General features: G+C 35.3%; 1 protein-coding gene across 35 annotated transcripts in view; it reads right to left on the bottom strand.

The window, feature by feature from the left end:
• LRMDA (leucine rich melanocyte differentiation associated) overlaps positions 1-21,203 on the bottom strand; it is a 728,564-nt gene that overhangs the window by 350,213 nt on the left and 357,148 nt on the right. For 33 of the 35 annotated variants that reach the window (XM_077784575.2, XM_085583463.1, XM_085583460.1 and 30 more), the window contains 2 exons: positions 12,352-12,486; positions 3,492-3,618 (listed from right to left, as the gene is read on the bottom strand). The exons of 1 other annotated variant lie outside the window; for it this stretch is intronic. In XM_077784575.2, coding sequence (XP_077640701.1) covers positions 3,492-3,618; positions 12,352-12,486 — 262 coding nt within the window. The remainder of the gene's footprint in view (positions 1-3,491; positions 3,619-12,351; positions 12,487-21,203) is intronic. One more of the 35 variants, XM_085583476.1, reaches the window with a different exon arrangement.

The following is a 21,203-nucleotide window of genomic DNA, read 5'->3' on the forward strand; positions in this document are numbered from 1 at the left end:
CTTAAATGGATATATGCACATTTTATAATATAGATTAAATTATCATGAATCCAGACCTTTAAAATATGAAATTATGGACTTTGATACACCATAATTTCATTTTATTTATATCATACGCAATGTAAAAATGTATAGTCTTAACATATTTTCTCGAATCACATTTGCTTTGCATCCCTAAGTTTGAAATATGAAACAGTTGGAAGCACAATTCATATACCTATAAACCAAAGAAGGGTACAGTTTTAAATAATTATGTCAAGAAATGACAACTCTACTCTTTGTAGAAGCACAGATGAATAATTACGGAGCTGGGACACAATTAAGCAATTTTGACTGTCGTATTCTTGAGCTGTCTTTCTGATGTGAAATGCTGTCATGCCCAGAAACACACTTCACACTGGACAGGCATCTTCCACTTTGAGCTACACTTACGCCAGTGAAATGAGGTCATGGTCTGGTCATTAAACAAGGCTTCCTCATCTGGCTCAATGCCTTTTATCCAGCCAGACTTCCCCAGTCTTCATTAAAAGCAGGCATGGTACAATGTTCAATATTTTGACAAAAGAAAACATAAACATAACAGAATAATGAAGTTTAGCTCACCTACACAGTGAGAAGGAATACTGCATTGTAACATTAAACTGTTTTTTAATAAATGATTGTATCTTTCCATAAGACAGTCATATCACAAACAGATGCATTTCCAACAAAGGATGAAATGAAGCAAAGCACAAGAAAGTGTAGTGTTCTGTTAAATAAAATAGGGAATAATGAAAGTAAAAAAAAATTTATACAAAATAAAATATTTATGACTTAGTGATGACTGGTGATTGCTAGATACTTTCTCATTTGAGTAAACACAAGCTAGTCAGATGGAAATTTCTTGCTTTTATTCTCATTTTGTGTATTTTTTTCTTGGTGGGGTATTTTGCTCTCCCAAGCATTTCATGTCAAGACTAAAATGAAAACAACTCCCCACATCACAGCCTCTTTAGATCATCAGTCTGCCTTTTATGTTGAATAAGCCACACCATCTCCTGCTTATTATAATGGGGGGGTGGGGGGAGGGGAGCCACCACATAAGTTATAATTTTTTGTTGGTTTGTTCTTTTTAGGGATTTTTTCCTAAAAAAGCAGGTCTGAAAGGCCCACTGTTGTAACTGAATCTGGCAGAATACTTTCATGTGGCATCCACCAACATAAATACTAATCACTGCATCTCCATTCCTGGTAAGCACAGGCTGACACCATGCCTGCTACCTTAGGTGAAAGGAAAAAAACCCCACATTATTGGGAAGTTCATTATCATCAAGGTCTTATATATCACTATGTCAACTTATTAAGGAGTTTTTCTGATGAGCAATACTGGATATGCTGCAATCTTCTTCTGAGTTTGGATCAAGGTGTAATCTCTAACTAATTTCAGAAAGCTTAAAATATATTACCAGCACCTGCCTGTTAAATCTGGCTGAAAATGGTCAAAAATATTGACAGCTATGTGGGAGTGGAACTGGTGAACAGAGAACACAAAATTCAGGAAATGTGAAGGCTAGAGAATAAAAACCCATTATGTATGCAATGTATAACACATGACAGAACTCAAAAGTAGAGTTATTGTGCACATCATCTTTGTGATTTATGGAGGAATGATGCTTGCTGTGGTCTTCAAGCAGAGCTGTCAATAGCTGTATACATACTTAGCTGCATTTCAAAGCACATACGCAGAGAAAATTCTATGAGTCTTCTCAGACATAGAAAGAGTTTGCATGCATGTGTACTATAAGCATGAATATCCTAGGAAATAAGCACAAATTCTAAATAATTTGAAGTGCTTTACAATACCTGCATCAAATTTAATATTTATTTTAAATTAGCCACTTCTGTGTTATGTATATAATACTGTATGATGAGGGTAATTTCATAGCACCTTAAGAAGCATTAATTCATGCCATAAAAATAATTTACAATGATTTTACCATCAGTAATTTGTACTGAACCATTTATAAAGAAGAAAAAAAAACTCTTTAGTATGACAATAACAACAGTAAATTGGAGCCTTCTGCAAATTTTCTAAAATAAATGTGTGGTTTATCATAAGACTTAGTGGGTAAATAATTCAGAACTATACAAAAGGTTCAATTGTAGATATAAAAGTTAAAGATGTTATCCCTAAATTTGTTAAGTAATTTACCCTTAGCTATTGACTTAAAAAGAGGTTTAATCCAGAAAAGTAACTTCAAATTTGAGAGACACTTTTTTCCTCTTACACTATTGAGTTGGATGCAATTCACGGAGTAGATTCTTAAATGAAAGATCTGTTAGAAAAAATTTTTAAAAACTTCACCAGATCCAAAATCTGATAAGATAAGAAGAATTATAAAAGATGACATACATACGCTATACCTAACACAATTCAGCTGTTGCATTTGGCCAGACTCAAAGATAGTTTGCTATGAATAGGAAATCTACCACAGCTTAAAAATAACTTACTCCATTCATTACATATATGAAGCTGAAATAACTAAAGGCAGTGGTAAACAATATATCAAAGCAATGTTTGTTATCAGAACTGTTAACATTTTAGTAGTTATAAATTAATCAGTCTGAACTAATTTGCAATGCACTGGAATTGTACTCATGATAATGCATTTATCCAGCAACACTGTTATGGTACCAAACAGTGCATTTCCATAACCACTGCATTATTATTCAGCATTATTGGAAATCTGAGATAAATTATTGATGGTATACTTCAGAGAAAAAGCAGCACACAGAAAGCAAGTAGACTGAAAACTTGAGCAGAGTTTCAAGAAAGATCTGCAGTACTAAAGCACTCTGAGCACACCACAGATTGCTGTTATCAAGTACTGATCAACAATGGAAAAAGAAGGCAAAGTGGAGAATTCACATTCTCATTCCAATTGCTTCAGCAGGATGCCCAGAGTTGATGGAAGTTGTATTAAATGCTCAGATTACTGAAACTGTCTCACTGATGCTGTCAATGTTTATTAGCAGGACACCACACTAAGTAACATCATACAAAATTAGAATCAACTGGTTCATAAAAGCCAGTAAACACCATAGGTGTGAGCTCTGCAACAGACATTTGAGTTTAACATACAAGGCAGGGGACAACTTGTCAGAAAAAATTGCACTCTTTCACGAAAGTATATCACACAGTTGTTACATTTCCTTGGACAGTGTAAAAATATTCTTTTAAGCTCAGTGACACATATTAGTTACTTTGCTATTTGAAACAGAGAAACCAGAAATTTGATAATGTGGCCACAGCCCATTAGACAGGTACCTGTAAATTTCTACATTAAAACACAGAAAAATTACTAAGGTTTTTGTCCCCCATCTGACCACATTTATCAGTCATTTGAAAGGCTTCACCTCTTTTTTTACCGTAGCAGAAGATGCAGCCAGGCTCTTGGAGTTATTTAAAAATAGTGTGAATGAATCATATTATTGTTCCCACTTTCTCCTACCTTTGCATCCTTGGGCTTAACCACTTTCATGAAGGCACCTCTTATCAAGGCTTCCTCTCTCTCCCTCCTGGTTACTTTCCGAGTATCGAGAAATTTCAGGTTTGTCAATTTGTGCAGGACAAAATATCTGACAGATATCAAAATACACACAGTTAAGATCCAGTAATACACAAAGACATACTCACAGACTCAATGACTAAAAAAATGACAGCCAAAAATAACAAAAGCCTTTGTTTCCTCCCTGTATTTGCCTTTTTCATGCAATGTAGCTTATGTACAAAGTTATAATACTTACTTTATTCTCTCAAATGAAGCCAAATATTGGTGGATAAAATGCAATAATCAGCATGGACATGCATGTTCTCTCTTTATATTAGTGAGGTATAAAACATACCAAGGAACAGAATAACTTGGAAATTGTTTTGCATTGCCTGTTTGGGAAAAGGAATTTTGAGTGATACCAAAGATTCCAACCCACACTGAGGGAGGAAATCAATCTGAGATATGGGAAATTGCCAGCCAACTTCTCTTCAAGAATTCTTACTATTTGCCAACACGACTTTGGATTTTTTATTTTATTTTCTTAAAAACACAATGATCAGCATTTGGAAGGAGAATTCCAATTTGGTTCCACCAGAGAGACAAGGTGACCTTACAGAATACAGATTCCAGCTCAGGATTAAGTGCAGAAGCACACAGGGAGAGACTATTTATGGGAAATATATTTTAAGAATTCCAAGTTCTTATTAGGATTCATCAGCATTATATTCTATTTATCATTTCTACTAGAAGGATAGCAGTTTTCTAGCCTCAGAAAAATACTACTGGCTTCTCACATGTGAAGGGTGAGAACATGGCAGAGCAAAACCAAAGCAAGGCACAACCATGGCAAATCCAAATATCTAATCATTTCAAGTACACATCATTTGCATTTAGTCAACCAAATGTAAAGGAGACACTGGAAAGTGAGGGCAATATCAGACTTTTCCTGGTAGGGGGTAGAAAGGTGATGATAATGTCCCCCAGCCTAGCTATTTTGCATAAACACCAAGTCAGTCAGAGAGTTCCTCATCATACAGATCCTCTCTGGCACTGGGAGGAAGAAACAAAGAAATAGAAAACTCTGCATAACATTTCGGGAAAAAAAACAAAACAACACAGAAAAAAAATGTTTCAAAAGGTAAAAGTTTATCTTATGATACTGTTGTCAAAACCAGATAAACATGTGAAAATTACTGCAATGCTCCCCCTTCTAAAACCAAGCAAAATTTAATGGTGCAAATAAAGCTTTCCATCAAATACACCATTCCTCTGAAGCAACACCTTCATAAATTGTTAACAACTTAACTGACAATACTCAGTTTTGAAATGCTCAGACAATTTAAATGTGAATCCTCAATCCATGGCTCTCAATTATATTGGTAGAAGAAAAAGAGTCACTTCACAAAACAGAACATCTAAGACCATTTTTTTAAGCAACAGCTACAGACCTTTGAGACAGACACATTCTCAGACTCATTCCAGCATTCCTGGCTGCCCTTCCAGTCCTCCCTGGCATTTTGCTGGCCCTTATCTTTCACTGGAGGAGAAGCTATCCATCTTGCATTACTGGCAGAAAAGCTCTGATGACAACAGATTCTTTCAAATGAAGACATGTACAGAAGGAAACAATATGTCAAGAGTGAAGAAGAGTGAAGCTAAAAATGAGTAAAGACACCCACTAAGTGTAGGGTGAGAAAAGATGAATATTCAGGTGAAGAAAACATCGGTATTAGAAAATCAGCAAATGTTTAATGATGGAATGAAATATGCCATTGAAAAGCAGGCTGTAACAAAAATGACAACAGAATAAGACAGCACTGTCATCTAAGCTGACTTTGGATCACAGCCCTAATGTCAGTCTCTCAATCATCTCAAAAGAGCTTAAAATTATAATAGCATTCCTTGATACAAATGTATTTTTGTATTTTTAAGCCATCCTGACTGCATTTCAAAAAACAGAATTAGCACCAGTACTTGTCAATTCCAGAAACAAAACCAAAAAAACATACCCACAAAAATTAAACAGCAAACTACTCCACAAGTCACAGGTTTGGGGTTGGTTCTTTTTTTCAAACTCGCACTCCTTAAGCAGAGCAAATACTAAAAAGTAGGTACCATAAATATTATCCCACTGGTAGAAGGAAGGCATATGTGCAACTAATTATTTTAAATGATGATTAAAAATGCAATCTCATTTATTAATATTCTTTTTACTAAATGTGGGACAAAAGGTATCTATGCTATTTGAAAATAATGCAATACATTCATATTAAATGGCTGAAGAAAAATAGCAAGCTTCCTGGATATATTTTAGTTAGAAATATGAAGATGCACCTTCAATCTAAATGTAACACAAGTTTGCCATAAAAAATACAGGAAAGGATTACCAAAGCCTGGGAATGAACACTCTACAATATCAATTCAACCCTTGTAAATTTAATCCAGGGTTATTTGTTGCAAAAAATCTCTTTACTGTGATGTATGACTTAGTTACCAAGGTTATCACAGCAGTATCCTAAAGTTGCATAGTACATAAAACATTTCGGTTAACAATGCAGGGAGGTTAACTCCCACAGATAACCTACTATCAGAGGGTTAGACCAGATGACATGCCTCTGTCAGCTTCCAGGAGCTATTGATGGTTCAATCAGTTTGTTTTGAAGGTAAAGTACAACAAAAGGGCACTAAACTTATTCAAACTGTCAACAGGGACTATGGAATGTTGCTTGCAGGTAAGTAATTTTGGGTGTTTTAAGACTATTATCAAACACCAATGGCTGCAGAAAAAGACAGCTACTAATAACACAGAACACAGCCATCATAAAATACTTTATGGCAGGCACTGGGACCCATAAATTGCATGACACATTGCACCTGTTTCAGACTTGTAAAATCACTAGTTAAAAGCATACTGGTTAATGAAGAAAGATCCATCTAGATTCCGCATTTTGTTTAGAAAGGTTTATTTAGATTTGAAGTTGGGGGTCAGGGTCTCCCTATTCCCCCTCCCCCTTTCTTTTTCTTCATAATTTTAAAACTTAGCCCTGCTCCATGTGTTCTGAAACTGCTGTTACTGGGTTTTAACACCTTAGTTGTTGTGTGAAAAAAGGTTATTATCTTCAGTGATGAGGATAAAGGTGAGATTTAAAGAGAGAAATGTAAAAATTAGACATACCAGGAAGGTGCTTACGGAGTCACTTTTCATTGCTTGCAAACTGATCATCTAATTCACAATGGATTAAATAAATTATTTATTTAAGTAACATTGCATCTCCTTTTGTTCAGCATCATCTCCCCCACCTTGACTCTTGGCAAGGATGCCATGAGTCTCATGAAAATAAGCTTATAACGTATTTATCATACCAACAGGACCACTCAGATATGGAAAAAAGACCACAGAATATAAAATGTCATGTTATTTCCATCTTAGTTAAGTAAAAATTACAATAAAGATTAAGAATTCATTTACCAATTTTGTATGGACTGCATGCAATAAACATCACTTTAAGACTCTTCATACAGACTTGCCAGGATATTGGAAAAGAGGCACATTTGCAAACTCTCCCACTGAACCTTTAGGGAATGACTGTTGTGAGAACGAAATTCTGTATAGTATTCCAGTTTGTACTAGAATTAACAAAAAACTGGAACAATTTTTAAGTTTAAAATAAAAAAAATATCTGCTGTGAAAAATTGAGAAATATTTGTCCACAAGAATGCAAAAGTATCCAGCTCTACCTGCAGCATACCTGCAACACGCTCTTTGTTTTGGGAAGTGTTTACTTTCATTTTTCTATTTTCTGTGCTATTATATTTCCTTTCCTTAACAATCACAGAACATAAATAACATGTCTACTTCAAACATTGAAGGACTGATTACACTCTTAGTTACATTATTGTAAACTAGAAAAAATAAGTAATCTGAAGTTGGCTAAGTTAGATCAACATTTAAATGGGGAAAGACTAAGAAAAAATAAATCAGAATAATTGAAACATATTTATAACAGTGAACTAGTGTAATAAACACTACATTCTGTGATTGTTTCTTCTGCATTCCCAAAAAATTTGCCCCTCTACCCCAAACAGCGTATAGCTGGCTACAGAATTTCCTCTCTAACAAAAACATTTGTTAAATACACAGATAAATAAGACAGGTCATAAACTTAAACCAGCATCTTCCAGAAGAGAGGGCAGGATGCTGGCATGAGGTATGTTAGAGGATCACAAGACCCTGAGCAGCCTTGGCACTGCTTGGTGATGACCATGCAATTCTGAGAGGCTTGCAAGTCATGCAGAAATCCACATCACCTCCTAATATTTTAACACACTCTGCTCTCCTTCAGTGTAGTAAACAACTCTATGAATTAGAAAAATCTTTCTCTAGATGTATAACAGTAATTATAGTTTTGCCTTGATTTACTGTGTTAGTACAGACAAATTTGGTATTATGGATTTCAATTTATTTGGCTGAAAAAAACATGGTAATTGTTCTTGCTCATGAGCCCTTCTAGTGGCTAGTCTCAGATAGACCTTGTGTGGCCATTTGATGTGTTTCAAAGACACCCCTCCAGCTACTGGTGAAATGACAAGGCTTCACTCAAACACTGAAGTAGAACAGGTTCATAGATTATACAGATGTAAGGGATTATCCTAATCATCTAATTAAGTTCATAAAGAACATATACAGAATTACCAGAGACTTCAATCCCTCCTGCTTAAAGAGAACCTCAACAGTAAGTTGACTAGTACTTATCATTATATATTAGCATTATTTTCATTAATGAGTGAGGACTTCTAGTATGCTACTGCTTATTGAACATATATCTGTATATCACCATGCAAATACAAGACTATTTAAAATAGAAAAGCAAATTCTGTAGCAATTAAAAAAATAAATAAAACAAAACCATAATAAAACAAAAGAAAACTGCAAGAACACTGAAAATGCTAGAACACCCATCATTTCTCACAATCAAAACTGTAGGATAGGAATAGCTGATCTAGCTTGAAAAGTTAATCCATAGAAAACGCATGCACTTCCTTTCTTGCTGTTATATCTTAAGAGGACTTCATAAGGTTATCATCATTTGCTCCCCCAGCCACAGATAGCATATCTAGTACATGTACTTTTAAGCTAATTTAAAATAAACTCCGGCATTTGTCTCCACTTGCCCTCGTTTCCATGTCAACGGCATTTAATGAATGCATCATTCCAGGAAATGTCAATAAGGAGCAAAGAAGAATGAACAAGCACTGAAAACTTCACACATGGCATGAATTCTTCACAATCATATCGCTTTAATGAAAACAGGTGAGGTCACCTGCAGAATTCACAAATGCTTTGTAATACATTGTGACCCAGATGACTTTGCACAGTTCAGTAACACCACGTTTGAAGTTTTCTCTGCAAACAATACACCCACAGGACTGACCAACTGTGAGTACAACAGAAGCAACCAGCAATTACTCTGTTGACTTCTGCTACTTTGATCTCTGGGTCATGACCTTTGTTTTCCCCTCAATCTTCAAAGCAGAGATCAGAGACTAGGTTATTTTAGAGGACGCTGTTTTGCAAGCTATTTTTCTGTGTTTCTTGCTTCCTATTAGAGCCAAAAACTTTTAAATTTTCCTATAACTATTACATATTAGATATTCTGTTTTCCCTTGCCCTCACCAAAGAAATAAACCTTTACAAAATATTAACAACCAAATACAGAAAGTTTCAAAAATAAGATAAAGAGAACTTAAAGATTATTTTTTAATAGTAAGAAACTAAAGCCATTTTAACAATGATGGACAAAAACCCTGAGTCTTTAAAATTAACCAAACAATATCACAGAAGGTAATTTTCCATTTTCTTTTTCTGTCCAAGCAAAAATTCCAATAACGCAGAGATTTTTTTCATCAAATTGTTCTTCTACATATTTGAAATGTAAGAAGGAATAATAGGGATGGCAAAAAAAACCCAACTTTCTTCTTCCCCCAAAAAAAAAAATCATTCAAAAGTTGCTGTGGTTCTTAGACAAAAAGTAACTACTTTGAGAACAAAAACACAATAATGTTTCAATATAAAAATTAGTTTTAAGGTAAGACTAGAAAAGAGGTCTAGTAAAGAAATACCAAGGGATCACCTTAAGAATCAGATCATAATTTCTTGATGAAAAGCATACTTTTGGATATTTTCCAAGTATTTTTGACAAAACCTAATTATTTTTAAAGTAAATAATATTACTTTTAACCTCTGTTTTTATGGTCATTGTGAATTACTGGACCTTGAACTTTTTAACAAAATTATTTTCCATATTTTTTAACATTAAGATTTTGGGGGAGGTTAACAAATCTTTTCAGTTTGTTAGAACTAGAAGATTAAGTAAAGCTTTGATTTCTAGCACCTTTCTCTTTCTAGTTGAGGAATGAAATAGCTTGAACTCTAACTGAACTCAGTAGGAACAAAATTAAAGCTCAAGAAAAATGAAGCTCTGGTTCCAATGGTCACTGCAAAAATTTACAAAAAGTAGCTAGTTGAAGTTATGGAGAAGCACAATGTTTGCATAATTCAACTTCACATAAATGTAATCTTTTGATGGTTTCTGATAAATTTCTAAAAAAATAATCTTAGGGGAAAAAAGTTATTTCAAACCATTAGAAATGCTGAAACTGGAAGACAAAACTTGTGTTCAAGATGCTTCAGAAAGCGTATTGAAAAATCTGAATTAGCTAGTCAGAGTAAAATTAGAAGAGTACTTCTAATCAGTTCCACCAAGTAGGTGATGCATATTCCCTTAAAGACAGGCAAATAGATCAATGGATTGATCCATGGGTTTGGGTTTTGAATCTAATGCTGTCTAGCAAATACATTTCATATAATGCAACAAATAATAATGGAAAAGGATCAGGAAGCTTTCATTATAGCAGCAGAACCATAAATCATTCACTAATTAGAAGCCCATTCTTCTTTCTTAAAAGTACTTTAATCAACCTAGTTCATATGGAAAAAAAACACCCAGGATTTTGAAAAATTGAGAGGAAAGAAAATGGAAGCAATGTTGCAGTTTCCAGAAAATATATAAATAGAATCCCTTCACACTTTGACACAGTGGTTTACCACGATGTGACCTAAAACTACCTTGACCTCTCTGAAATCAACATTTTTGCATTGAAATGAAACAAGGGACATGCTTGTTTTGATGTATGGCTCTGTGACATATTATAAATATTACATCACATAACCACAGAGGATGTCAATCAATAAGGAATTTTTCCAGAGAGCACTAAATGAACCATGGGTTCTTGCCTCTGAATGGCTCCTTTAACATACTACTTTTGCTTAAATGATTAATAGGAGACATATTGTCAGAAAACATACTTAAAGTGAAAAACAGTAAACTGTAAAAATCATTCATTTTTTAAGCAATTTTCTAGAGCACATGTCACATAAATTTACATAGAGACAGCACTATTATAGTCTTGTAAGCTGGAGGATAGTAGGCATACCTTCCACTTAAGTGTGAAAGCAATGGGAAAATATTTTATTAAACTTAGGCTGCTCTACTACATGAAAATCAAAATGCTAAGCAAGATTCAAATGTAGACTCATTAAAATGTGAACGTGTGACAATCTAGAAATCCTTCTCAAAAATTTGAAACAAACTAAAAAGTATATGTGCACATCTGGAGCAGCTGTGCTGCTGTTTAACCCTCACCATTTCTGAGTGCAATGAATTCAAGCCCATAAATTCCCCATAAACTTGCTTTTAGTCTCCTCAACTTTGGATTGTTTTATCCTAATTCCTAGAGCACAGCTTGGATTACCTGAAGATAAGATCAGAGTTTATCATATAACTCTGAATATTGTGGATGATCCTAATAAAGAGCAAGCTCAGGCTCTGCAAGGCAAGGTGACCAGCACTGCTTGGCTCTGACTTGCCTCCAAATCCCCTTGGGAGCCAATGTGACAAGTGCCAGCACACACAAGGACTGAAATAATGTCTCAGGTGGTAGCAAGGAAAAATACATCTAATGTCTTCTTTTTTCCTGCATCATCAATGTCTCACCTGTCTTAAGATTATAGCTCTGAAAATTACATCACTTAGCAGACATTCCATAAGTTATGGATCTATACTCATAACCATCATCAGTTACAAATATTTCTGGCTTTTTTTTCAAAATAATCCTTACAACTTTTAGCAACATTTCAGTTGGACTTAGAGTATTTTATCAAGCCTCCATATTAAATTTCAGATGACCTCTTGTGTAATCTAGCTCATTGACATTACATTATAAAGATAGTTTGGGTTTTATTATTAGAATGCAACTGCTCTGAGTGAAGAAGCACGATATAGGAGGAGTTATTTATTCTGTGTTTATAGTGCCTTGATAACTACAGCAGAAGCAACTTAACACCATATCAAACATAAGCAGAAGACAAGGCAACTGGCTGTCTCAGTGGAGTGATTTTTTTTCTTTATTGCCTGTCACCCCTAGTATATGCAAACCTTGCCTTATCTTGGCCTTAAAGAAGGAAATGCCTTGAGTAGGGGTATATGACTACTTACATTCAGGAAATCCTGTGCACACCTGCTCAGTTCAGACATGTGTTATACAGCACTGAAATGTTTCTTGAAACAGGGCTCCTGAGCATGATCTGACTGAAATGAGGGCTACTCAAATTCCCAGGTGTTGCATGGCAGAACATTACAATGCTTTCAGAATAGAGTAGAGGTTTGTTTGAGACTCTGGGTTGATTTTAGTTCAGTATTTTTCCAGTAGTGAAACAAAACTTGCATGTCTTATTACATCTACAAATGAAAACACTAACCTGTATCTCTGGTAGTCATCTTCATCCTTTTCTTTGCAGACCAGTTCATTTGGGCAAGCAATGTTTCCAAGCAAACTGAGATACTGTAGTGAGGGCACAACTTCAGCCAAATGGTCCAAAAGGCTTTCTAATTCTGTTATGTGTCAAAGGTAGTGGGTTAAGGCTTCAATGACATTAATGAAAAAAGCATTTGGAGTTGCATCACTGCTGATTTAAACATACATTTCAATAACTGACAATCAAATTTAGTATGGCATTCAGGAAAATGTCACATTAATTGTTCCAAGGGCAAACAGGGATAAACTTCAGTCAGTTTTTTGGCATGGAATGAAAGAATTGGGCTGTTTTGTCATTCTTTTCTCCTCCTTTCTTTCCTAGGTGGTTCACTACCAAACATTAAAACTTTGACAAAATGATGGATGCTGTGTGGTAAAATGGCTAGCAATTGCTGGAGCCATGAAACTTTTCCAGCATGGAAACAAACAGTTAGTTTCACAGCACATTCATCACTAATATATTCAGTCCACTGGAAAATGAGTTTAAAAAAAAAGAAAAAGAAAAAGAAAAAAGTCAAACCACAACAACCCAGATTCACTCCCAGCATATAAACACTCTGAGTGTCACAGCAACACATTTGTAACTACTCAATTAGGATATGCCAATTAATGCTTTACTAAGTGCAACTTAAAGGTTTCAGTGTTACAAATACTTTATATATGAACTTTTAAAGGCTAGTAAAGCATACAATTTTTCATTAAAAGAGCCTTCTATTTTGATGTTCATGAGGCTTTTTAACTTAACTGTATTTTTTGGAACATAAATAAGAAGGGTACATCTTCATTATTGTAAAACTGAAAAAAATAAACAAGCAAACAAAGGTTAAACTGACTTTAACTACTGCAGTACTGGAAAACAAATCTTAGGATTAAGCCTAACAACAATATTCAACCATTTTCACCTCAATTTGTTAATTGATCAAATAAATATTTTGTTGTTATGGCATAGTATGGCAATCTCTAAAAATTGAAACATACATTCTAATTTGCTTCAATTTACATACAAAGATATTAGCATGAGTCTCAAAAAATATGCCGTGCGTGTGTGTGCGTGAAAAACTTCCAATATTTAAAATCAACTGACTAAAACAACAGTAATAAATATTCAAGACCATTAAAGGATATTTGATTACTCTGTTTTTATTCTCCCCTACTGTTAGAGACAAACTATTGTTTTAAATCCTCAGTTCACTTTTGTTGCTATTATTTATACTTGATTTATGTGTTTCTCTTATCTTTGTTATTTTTAGCTGATGGAATTTACTTTATTTCTTCACCCCAATATCTTAAGGGCAACAGAAGCAATACAGAATGGAGAAAACAGCTTCATTGTTAAAAATGTGGTCTTCCTTTTGTAAACCTGAAATTTTAGTTTATTTCCAAACACATATGAAGATCATACCAACAATTACTAATTCCAATATACTAAAATCAATGTATCTACACTCATAGTTAGTGTTCTGTCCCATAAGATCTAAGGAATTATACTTAAATATTTTCTATGACTGAGGAAAATGAGGGTTTTAAATAAGATCTATAAATTCATTGAAAAGATAGGAATGCTGACTTTTAATTTGGCAAAGCCACATTACACACTGCTTTATACCAGTAATTAATCTACCAAACCCCAAGGAAAAAAAATTATCTTTTTGTAGCACCATATGATTTGTTAGCTAGGATGAATTACCAATCCAAATTTGTTGCTCATTTTCATACCTGGACCTTAAGCTCACACATAAACTTTTTCATGGCTCTTTCAGGAAGTATGTGACTGTGATGGGAAACTCACAAACTGTTTTTCCACACATGTTCAAGTGTGGAAAAGGCTTTTTAAAAGTTTCCAAAGGCTGTTAGAGAAGTGCTTGAACCTGGCACCCTCCCTCAGCCAGGAGCAACACTTAATTTCTCTCAGGATTGCTTAGGTCGCAAAAAGGCTCCCTGAGAGAAATAGTTTATTATTACAAAAGACAGCAATTGCCATAACAGCAATCACACACAGGAGGTTGGCTATTGCAAGACTTTGATTGTATCTGGTAATTTCCTATCAAAAGGAAAGAAAAAACCATAAAAATAACACCCCAACAACAACCAAAAAGCCAAGTCATTAATTTTTGCTTATTTTATGAAGCAAACATGCAGGACTTTTGCTTCTCAGTTCAGCAGAACTGTTTCTTGTGTGAAAGCTGTTCTCCCCAGAAGTTTGCTGAATGTGGAGCATGACACGTATTCAAACTTCCATCTGAACATGCAGCCTTCAAAGTAAATAGCAAAATGTATTTACAAATGTTATGAGAACAGTGTCAGCTTAGATGTGCAAAAAGTGTAAGACTACACCCCAAAAGCCTATGGAAAGCAGAAGAGAGAGAACTTATATTCACCAAGAATTTTAGGTAAATAACAGGAGTTGATAATCTGCATTCCAAAAATCTAAATCTCCCAAATTTTGAGGTTAGTGTCTAGATTCTAATATCTTATAGCTAAACCCTGAACATTTATTTTCAGCTGCAAAAGCACCTCCTAAAAACTAGAAGCCCCATTCACCTAACATCACAGTTATTTTTTACAAAGCATGTATGAAAAAAAATAATATCCTGTTAAAATTCTCATGATTAAGTATTTCTCAGAGATGACTCATAAGTCATGGTGCACTTCTAGTGTAGTGCTTAGTTAATTAGCATGTCAAATACTTATTTAAATCACAATACTGGAACTATATGATGCCACCAAAAGCATTATGTCTTTATAAAACAACACTAGGAAAATATGGAGAGAGAAAATCAAAGCAAATCTGAAATTTTATTGCCAACTTCCTTTTTATGGTTTATTGTTGCAGTCCAAGCAGTGCCATATTGATGCAATCAGAGCCAAAGAGCTGCAAAATCCTGCTGAGTCGCTTCTAAGACCAATTTCAGCTCTATTCTCTCCAAAAAACAAAACCTACAATTAAATCCATGGACAGTGCTAGTGAAAATATATTTATTTAGACCTCTGTAAAAATAGCTTTCGACTAATCTGTCTAAAGTCAGTGCCACTGATCACCAGGTGAATAAGTAACAGTGATGCCAACACTTACACTATAGTCTACTGTTTGAAAAATGGTTTAAAGTATTGCTGTTGTGATAATTAAAAAGCCTTAGTGTAGTAATCCATCTCCTAATTCAAGTGCCATCATTACCAATCTGTGAATGCCTCTCTTTCTAACAGATACAAAACAAAATAAAAACTGTAACAATTAAAATTTTTAAATCATCAGCTCTACAGCTCACAAGCTATAATATTCTCAGGAATTACACAACAATGGTTCCCCCCAAAAACCTAACTTGGTCTTCAGGTACAATTAACAGCAACACACTGGACATATTTTAAAATTTCATCCAAATAACTGTACTTATTTCTTGCATTATTTCTAGTTTTAAATTAGGGAAATGTTTAAAGAACTGGGTATTTCTCGCAGGTGAACTTTTTAAGCCCCTTCAGACTGTTACAATGTGCATAGCACAGGTGCGCATTTAGACTGCTCACAAGCAGACACACACAAGCATTACACACATCACCAGATTCTCTGTTCAGAAAGACAAATGCTGCCAGCAACACTGAGACGGTAGTAATAGAATTATTCTGAAAATTACAGCACTATGATGGGTCCAGCTTAGCTGTAGAACAATACAATTTCTTGCAAATTTCATGGAACCAAAAATATCCTACAAATAAGCACGTTCTGACTTGCCTGTTTTCGCTCTCTCTCATACTCAATTCCACTGCTTCTGAGGTTCTCTCAAAGGCAAAAAACAAGCAAAAGCCCAAAGCAAATCCTTTCTCTAGCTAAGAGTTAACTGTCCGTGCAAGCTTGTAGCATTTTAATTTTTGTTTTCTAGAAAATCCTGTGTCCTGGACTAAAATTCTAGTGGCTAGCCAGGACTACATCCCCCTTCAAACCATTCAAAGATTAGTTCCCAGGGAATATTACATTTGCACAGGACAAAGTTGTAAATTCTGAGTGGATAGTGCCACTTGACTTAGCAGTTTCAGGAGAACCTCACAAGCAGGGACAGTCATTTTGATGCTAAGCTCTGTCTTTTGACAGCAAGCCTAGCAAAGGACTATTCTGTTATACTTCTAACAGGTTGAGTGGATTCACAAAGAAACTATTTCATTATGTTTCACGAGTTCCTCTACTGCAGACTTCTGTGTTCTGAATTCTCTTTAGCTGTGTCTTTTCTGCATATTTCCAGGGCAGAGACACTGCATGGAGAGTAATATAAAGGTCAGCTGCTTTAGGTACTGAGCACTAATGCTGGCCATTCCCAAACACCATAGCATTTCTTCCTTCCTTACCAGCATTATTGGTATAACCATATTCATGCTTGTTCTTGGGAAAAACTGCAGGTCAAACCCATGCAGAAACATAATCTATGCTAAGTTTCTAAATTAATTTATTCTGTCTAAAAAAACTTATACATTTCCTATCTCACCATACAATTACCTTTTACATATAGTTTGACATATGCAAGAGAATCTGGGATTTCTTTCTGTTAACTTTTTGTCTACTAGCAATTCTTTTTACTAGTCACACACTCAAATACAGAAAAGTAACCACTCTTGTTCTCTCTCCCATTGCTTTCCAAGTTGCTCCTCCATTATCTTTCAAAAAGTCGTTCCACTTCCCCAAAAGTGTTGCAGAAGAACTTTCCATGTTAATGAACTTCATTGACTACAGCTTTTGGAGGTTCTTGGAAGCATGAAGACACAGTAAAGAGCAATCACCATACATTCAAAATATTTCTGAAATATGTGCATGAAAATATCAGGAATATCATGCAGAATTCCAGATCATGACATAGGAAGTCCCAAAACTGTCATTCAAAAGTTTTCTGCCAACTAATCACCTGTCATGCAGTTACTGCCATCAACCTAATATTAAAACAGCTGAATAACACTGCTACCAAAGTCATATATGAGCAAGGTACCTATATTTATTCCCAGCTGAAACATTTGCTTCAATTAAATTTATAACAAACATGATGTAGCAATCACAAGCAGTTCCACATACAAATAGCCTTGAATCAGAAGTTACCAATTCTCCTCTGAATGCAGCATGAAAAGATCTTTGCCACCTGAACGCTTTTCCATTAGAATGTGCTAGGTCTTCAAGGTTGGATAACCACAGAAATAGCTTGCAATATGCAAGTATACATCTCCCTCTTCTCTGTGTGCAATAGGATGTCACACACGGTCATTTGTATGCCACTTTCTGGCTTGAACCCTATCAGGTAGGGAGATAGGACCCTGAGACAAGGCCTTGCTCACTGACTTTGAAACCACTTTGCTCAAGAAGAAAAAGGTACAGAGTGGATGATAATTAACTAAGTTCACATATCTCATGAAGAGCTTCCTGCATACTGAATATATGGGGAAAAAAATCCCATTCTGCCTACTGGAGCAGCATTAGTTTTCTTTATGTAGCTGGAGTTGCCAGTGCTTTTAAAGGCATTTTAGAATCCCCATAGTTCCAAGGCTGCAGATTTGAAGACCATATTTCAGCATTATTAAGTAAAAAGTATCACAAAGGAAAAAATAAAGTAGCAGGTCACAATTTTTTAAAAAGTTCTGATACCTGCAGCTCAAATCCTGCAAGCACTGCTCTAGAACAGCATAAGGAATCACCTGGACTGTGGACTACTTCTGTTTTCCACAGATGTATAGAAGACTACTTCTCTCTTCCTTGATGGCATTCACAGGACTTAATTTTTATTTCAGGTACACTTTATTCTAGAAGATTCTTGGCTCATAAGATACAGAAGTTCTCTAACAAGCCACAGAGATTTCACTAAATCCACAGTTGTGGTGTGGAGAACTCAGAAGCCTATGTAGGAAGAGTTCTGTACCACTTCAGTTGTCTGTTTAGAGGGAATGGGGAGTCATAGGAGACATTTTGTAACTTTAATGTATTTACTCAATCTAAACATCAAGTCTTCAGCACTTAATATAATGAGATTCTGGTCAGACTTCTGTGTCTTCAGGCACTTGAGGACAATTTAGGAACAAGCACACAGGCAAAATAAATTATAATCTATAGTTCTGGGGTTAAGCAAACCTGTAACACTGCTGGAGCTCTGCCAGGCTGGTGCTGTGCCCACTGCCCTGGGGAGCTGTTCAGTGCCCAGCCACCCTCTGGTGAAGAACCTTTTCCTGATATCCAACCTAAACCTCTCCTGACTCAGCTTCAGGGCATTTCCTCAGCTCCTGTCAGTGTCACCTCAGAGCAGAGATCAGAGCCTGGCCCTGCTCTTCCCCTCAGCAGAAGCTGGAACTGCAGTGAGCTCTGCCCTCGGTCTCTCCTGTCCAGGCTGAACAGACCAAGGGGCCTGAGCTGCTCCTCATTCAGCTTCCTCCAAGCCCTTCACCATCCACGGGGCCTCCTTTTTGTCTGCTACATCTACATTCAACACCTTTTTCTCAAGAAATTTTAGTACAAGTTCCTCAAAAGTATATAGAATGTATGTTAAATGTATGACCAGCTTACTGGACTAGGTAAAGAAATAGTTTTATTACAAAGAATCACAGATCTGGTTTATTATCAGATTTGTCTGTTTACAAGTGAGGCAGTGAAGAGCTTCTAATTTTCAGCATACAGCCGTGTGTGTGTGTGTGTGTATATAAATACATACATATATCTGACAAACTATCTTTTGATAGTTCCTGAAATTTTGAAGCTGCCCATTTGAGTAGCTTTGACATATAATATAAAGATTGAAATGTAAAGGAAATTGAAAAGTCCACACTATATTGTTCCATACTGGTCAAGATCAGAGAGTGAAAAGCCATGAATTCTCACCCACAGGGAAATAAAACTATTTAGAAGTTTCCTGACTGATTCATAGTATCTGGTTAACACACTTAAAAGGAGAAATGAGGCTTTCCTTTACAAACATAGGTGACTACAGTCATAAGTCCTCCTCCAAAAGTAACTTCCCTTCTGTCCCCATCCATCCTGATCTGCACTCTTTCTGCTGTCCACAGTGTGTGAGAAAGAAACTAAGGTATGTTTCCCAAAGTAAATCAGGCTTTTTAAAAAATAACCATACTATATGCATGAAATAAAGCATGTTAGATTCATAATCCAACACACTGCACAGTACTGATGATTCTCCTTTAGGTATTTCCATTACATATACTGCATTTTAAAATATTTTAAACAGATTATTCATTACAGGAAAGTTGAACGATAACACATTTTTTTGATTGTAATATTTTAATTTGCTTCTTCCACTTCTAGCAGAAAAATTGGTAGTGGCTGACTGTAACTGCAATAGGCAACCAGAAGAAAAAAATACCAGATGATTCTTCTTAGCCTTTGCCTGATTTACAGATAAGCTTTCACATTTGTACAGTATTCAGATATTATGTTAGGAGGGCCCAAATGTTATTTACACATGCAATGCCACACAATAAGTGAACCACGCAAAAGGAGCAGAAAGCTCTTATCAGAACTATCAAAACAGGATGCGGATCTAAATGAAGCCAGAATAAAAGGAGAGAAGAATACAGTTATATTAAGAGATACTCAGTAAAGCTCTCATATGTGTTCTAAAGTTTACATGCTATTCCAATTTTCAAAGGGATCAGTTTGGCTTTTTGTTTATTTTAATCTCTCTCTCACTCTCTCTCTGTATATATTTATGTATACATGGCAATATTCCACCCACTGAAGTTTTATTTCAGATCAGTATTCTTTGCTCACTTTTGTCCTTTATATAGTGCTACTCTCATATACTGAACAATCCTTTCTGTAATGCATTTCATTATTCTGTTAAATGTATTTTTTTCCTTAACATTTTTAAAGAATTCTATAGAGAAATAATTCATTAAAAGAAGTGATTAAAGTTCAAATAAGACGCTTTTCAAACACAGCATTAACATGGAGGAGAGGAATCTGGAGGGCCTCTGTGCTTCTGTACACTGATGTATCCTCCTTACAAGAGATCACTGCTCCCCAGGGCTCAGGATGCTAATGATAGACAGCAGTTAATTTTTCTTCTCTGGGCAGTTTGTATACAATAGGTGTTGTACAAGTATTTTTGCAACTCCTCTATTAAATTATTTGTAGCTACAAAATGTATATATTATTTTTAAAACTTGGGTAGCTCAATAATCTCAAATCTCTAACTTCATAGTTTTTAGATTGAATTTAAAAAATTCCCAGGACATATCAAATCCTTCCTGACTTTGAGAGCTCACACACTTGACAATACTATTCTAGTCTGTCTGTGGGACCAGCAGAAACTCTTCAAAGACTGCTACTGACAGGACAATTTTTTCCCTCTCATTTTGTTCACTGAGTTAGTATTGAATATCTCTGCTCTCTTTTTGGGAAGTGTGAAACTCCTCCAGGAGTTTGCCCATAGGACAAATACACGTACGTGCTTTTTTGGTCTTATGGCCAAAGTTACACTTCATGGTTTGTAAGTGGCATCACCAAAAATGTTCTTGTACATTCTTCGTGAGTTCAGATTTTATCATGGTAGCAAATGACAGAACAATAAGACCAGTTACTCAAATCCAACCCATAATACCCTGCATTAACCATAAATCTAGCCAAATACCTAGTACAGTAATAATTGTTACTGTTCTAGAGACACACTTGGCAAATTTCCACAGCTCCAAGAAGGAAAGTAACTCTTCTGATATTTATTTATAGAGTCAAAAATAAATGCAGAAATCATAGAATCTGCAGTTACTTTTATTCCCCTCAGTAGGAGGATTTTGCTTTAGTAGGAGGTAAATTGCTCTCAGTTT

This window comes from Lonchura striata, chromosome 6 (assembly GCF_050655825.1).
Source record: "Lonchura striata isolate lonStrDom1 chromosome 6, ASM5065582v1, whole genome shotgun sequence".
Classification (NCBI taxonomy): Eukaryota; Metazoa; Chordata; class Aves; order Passeriformes; family Estrildidae; genus Lonchura; species Lonchura striata.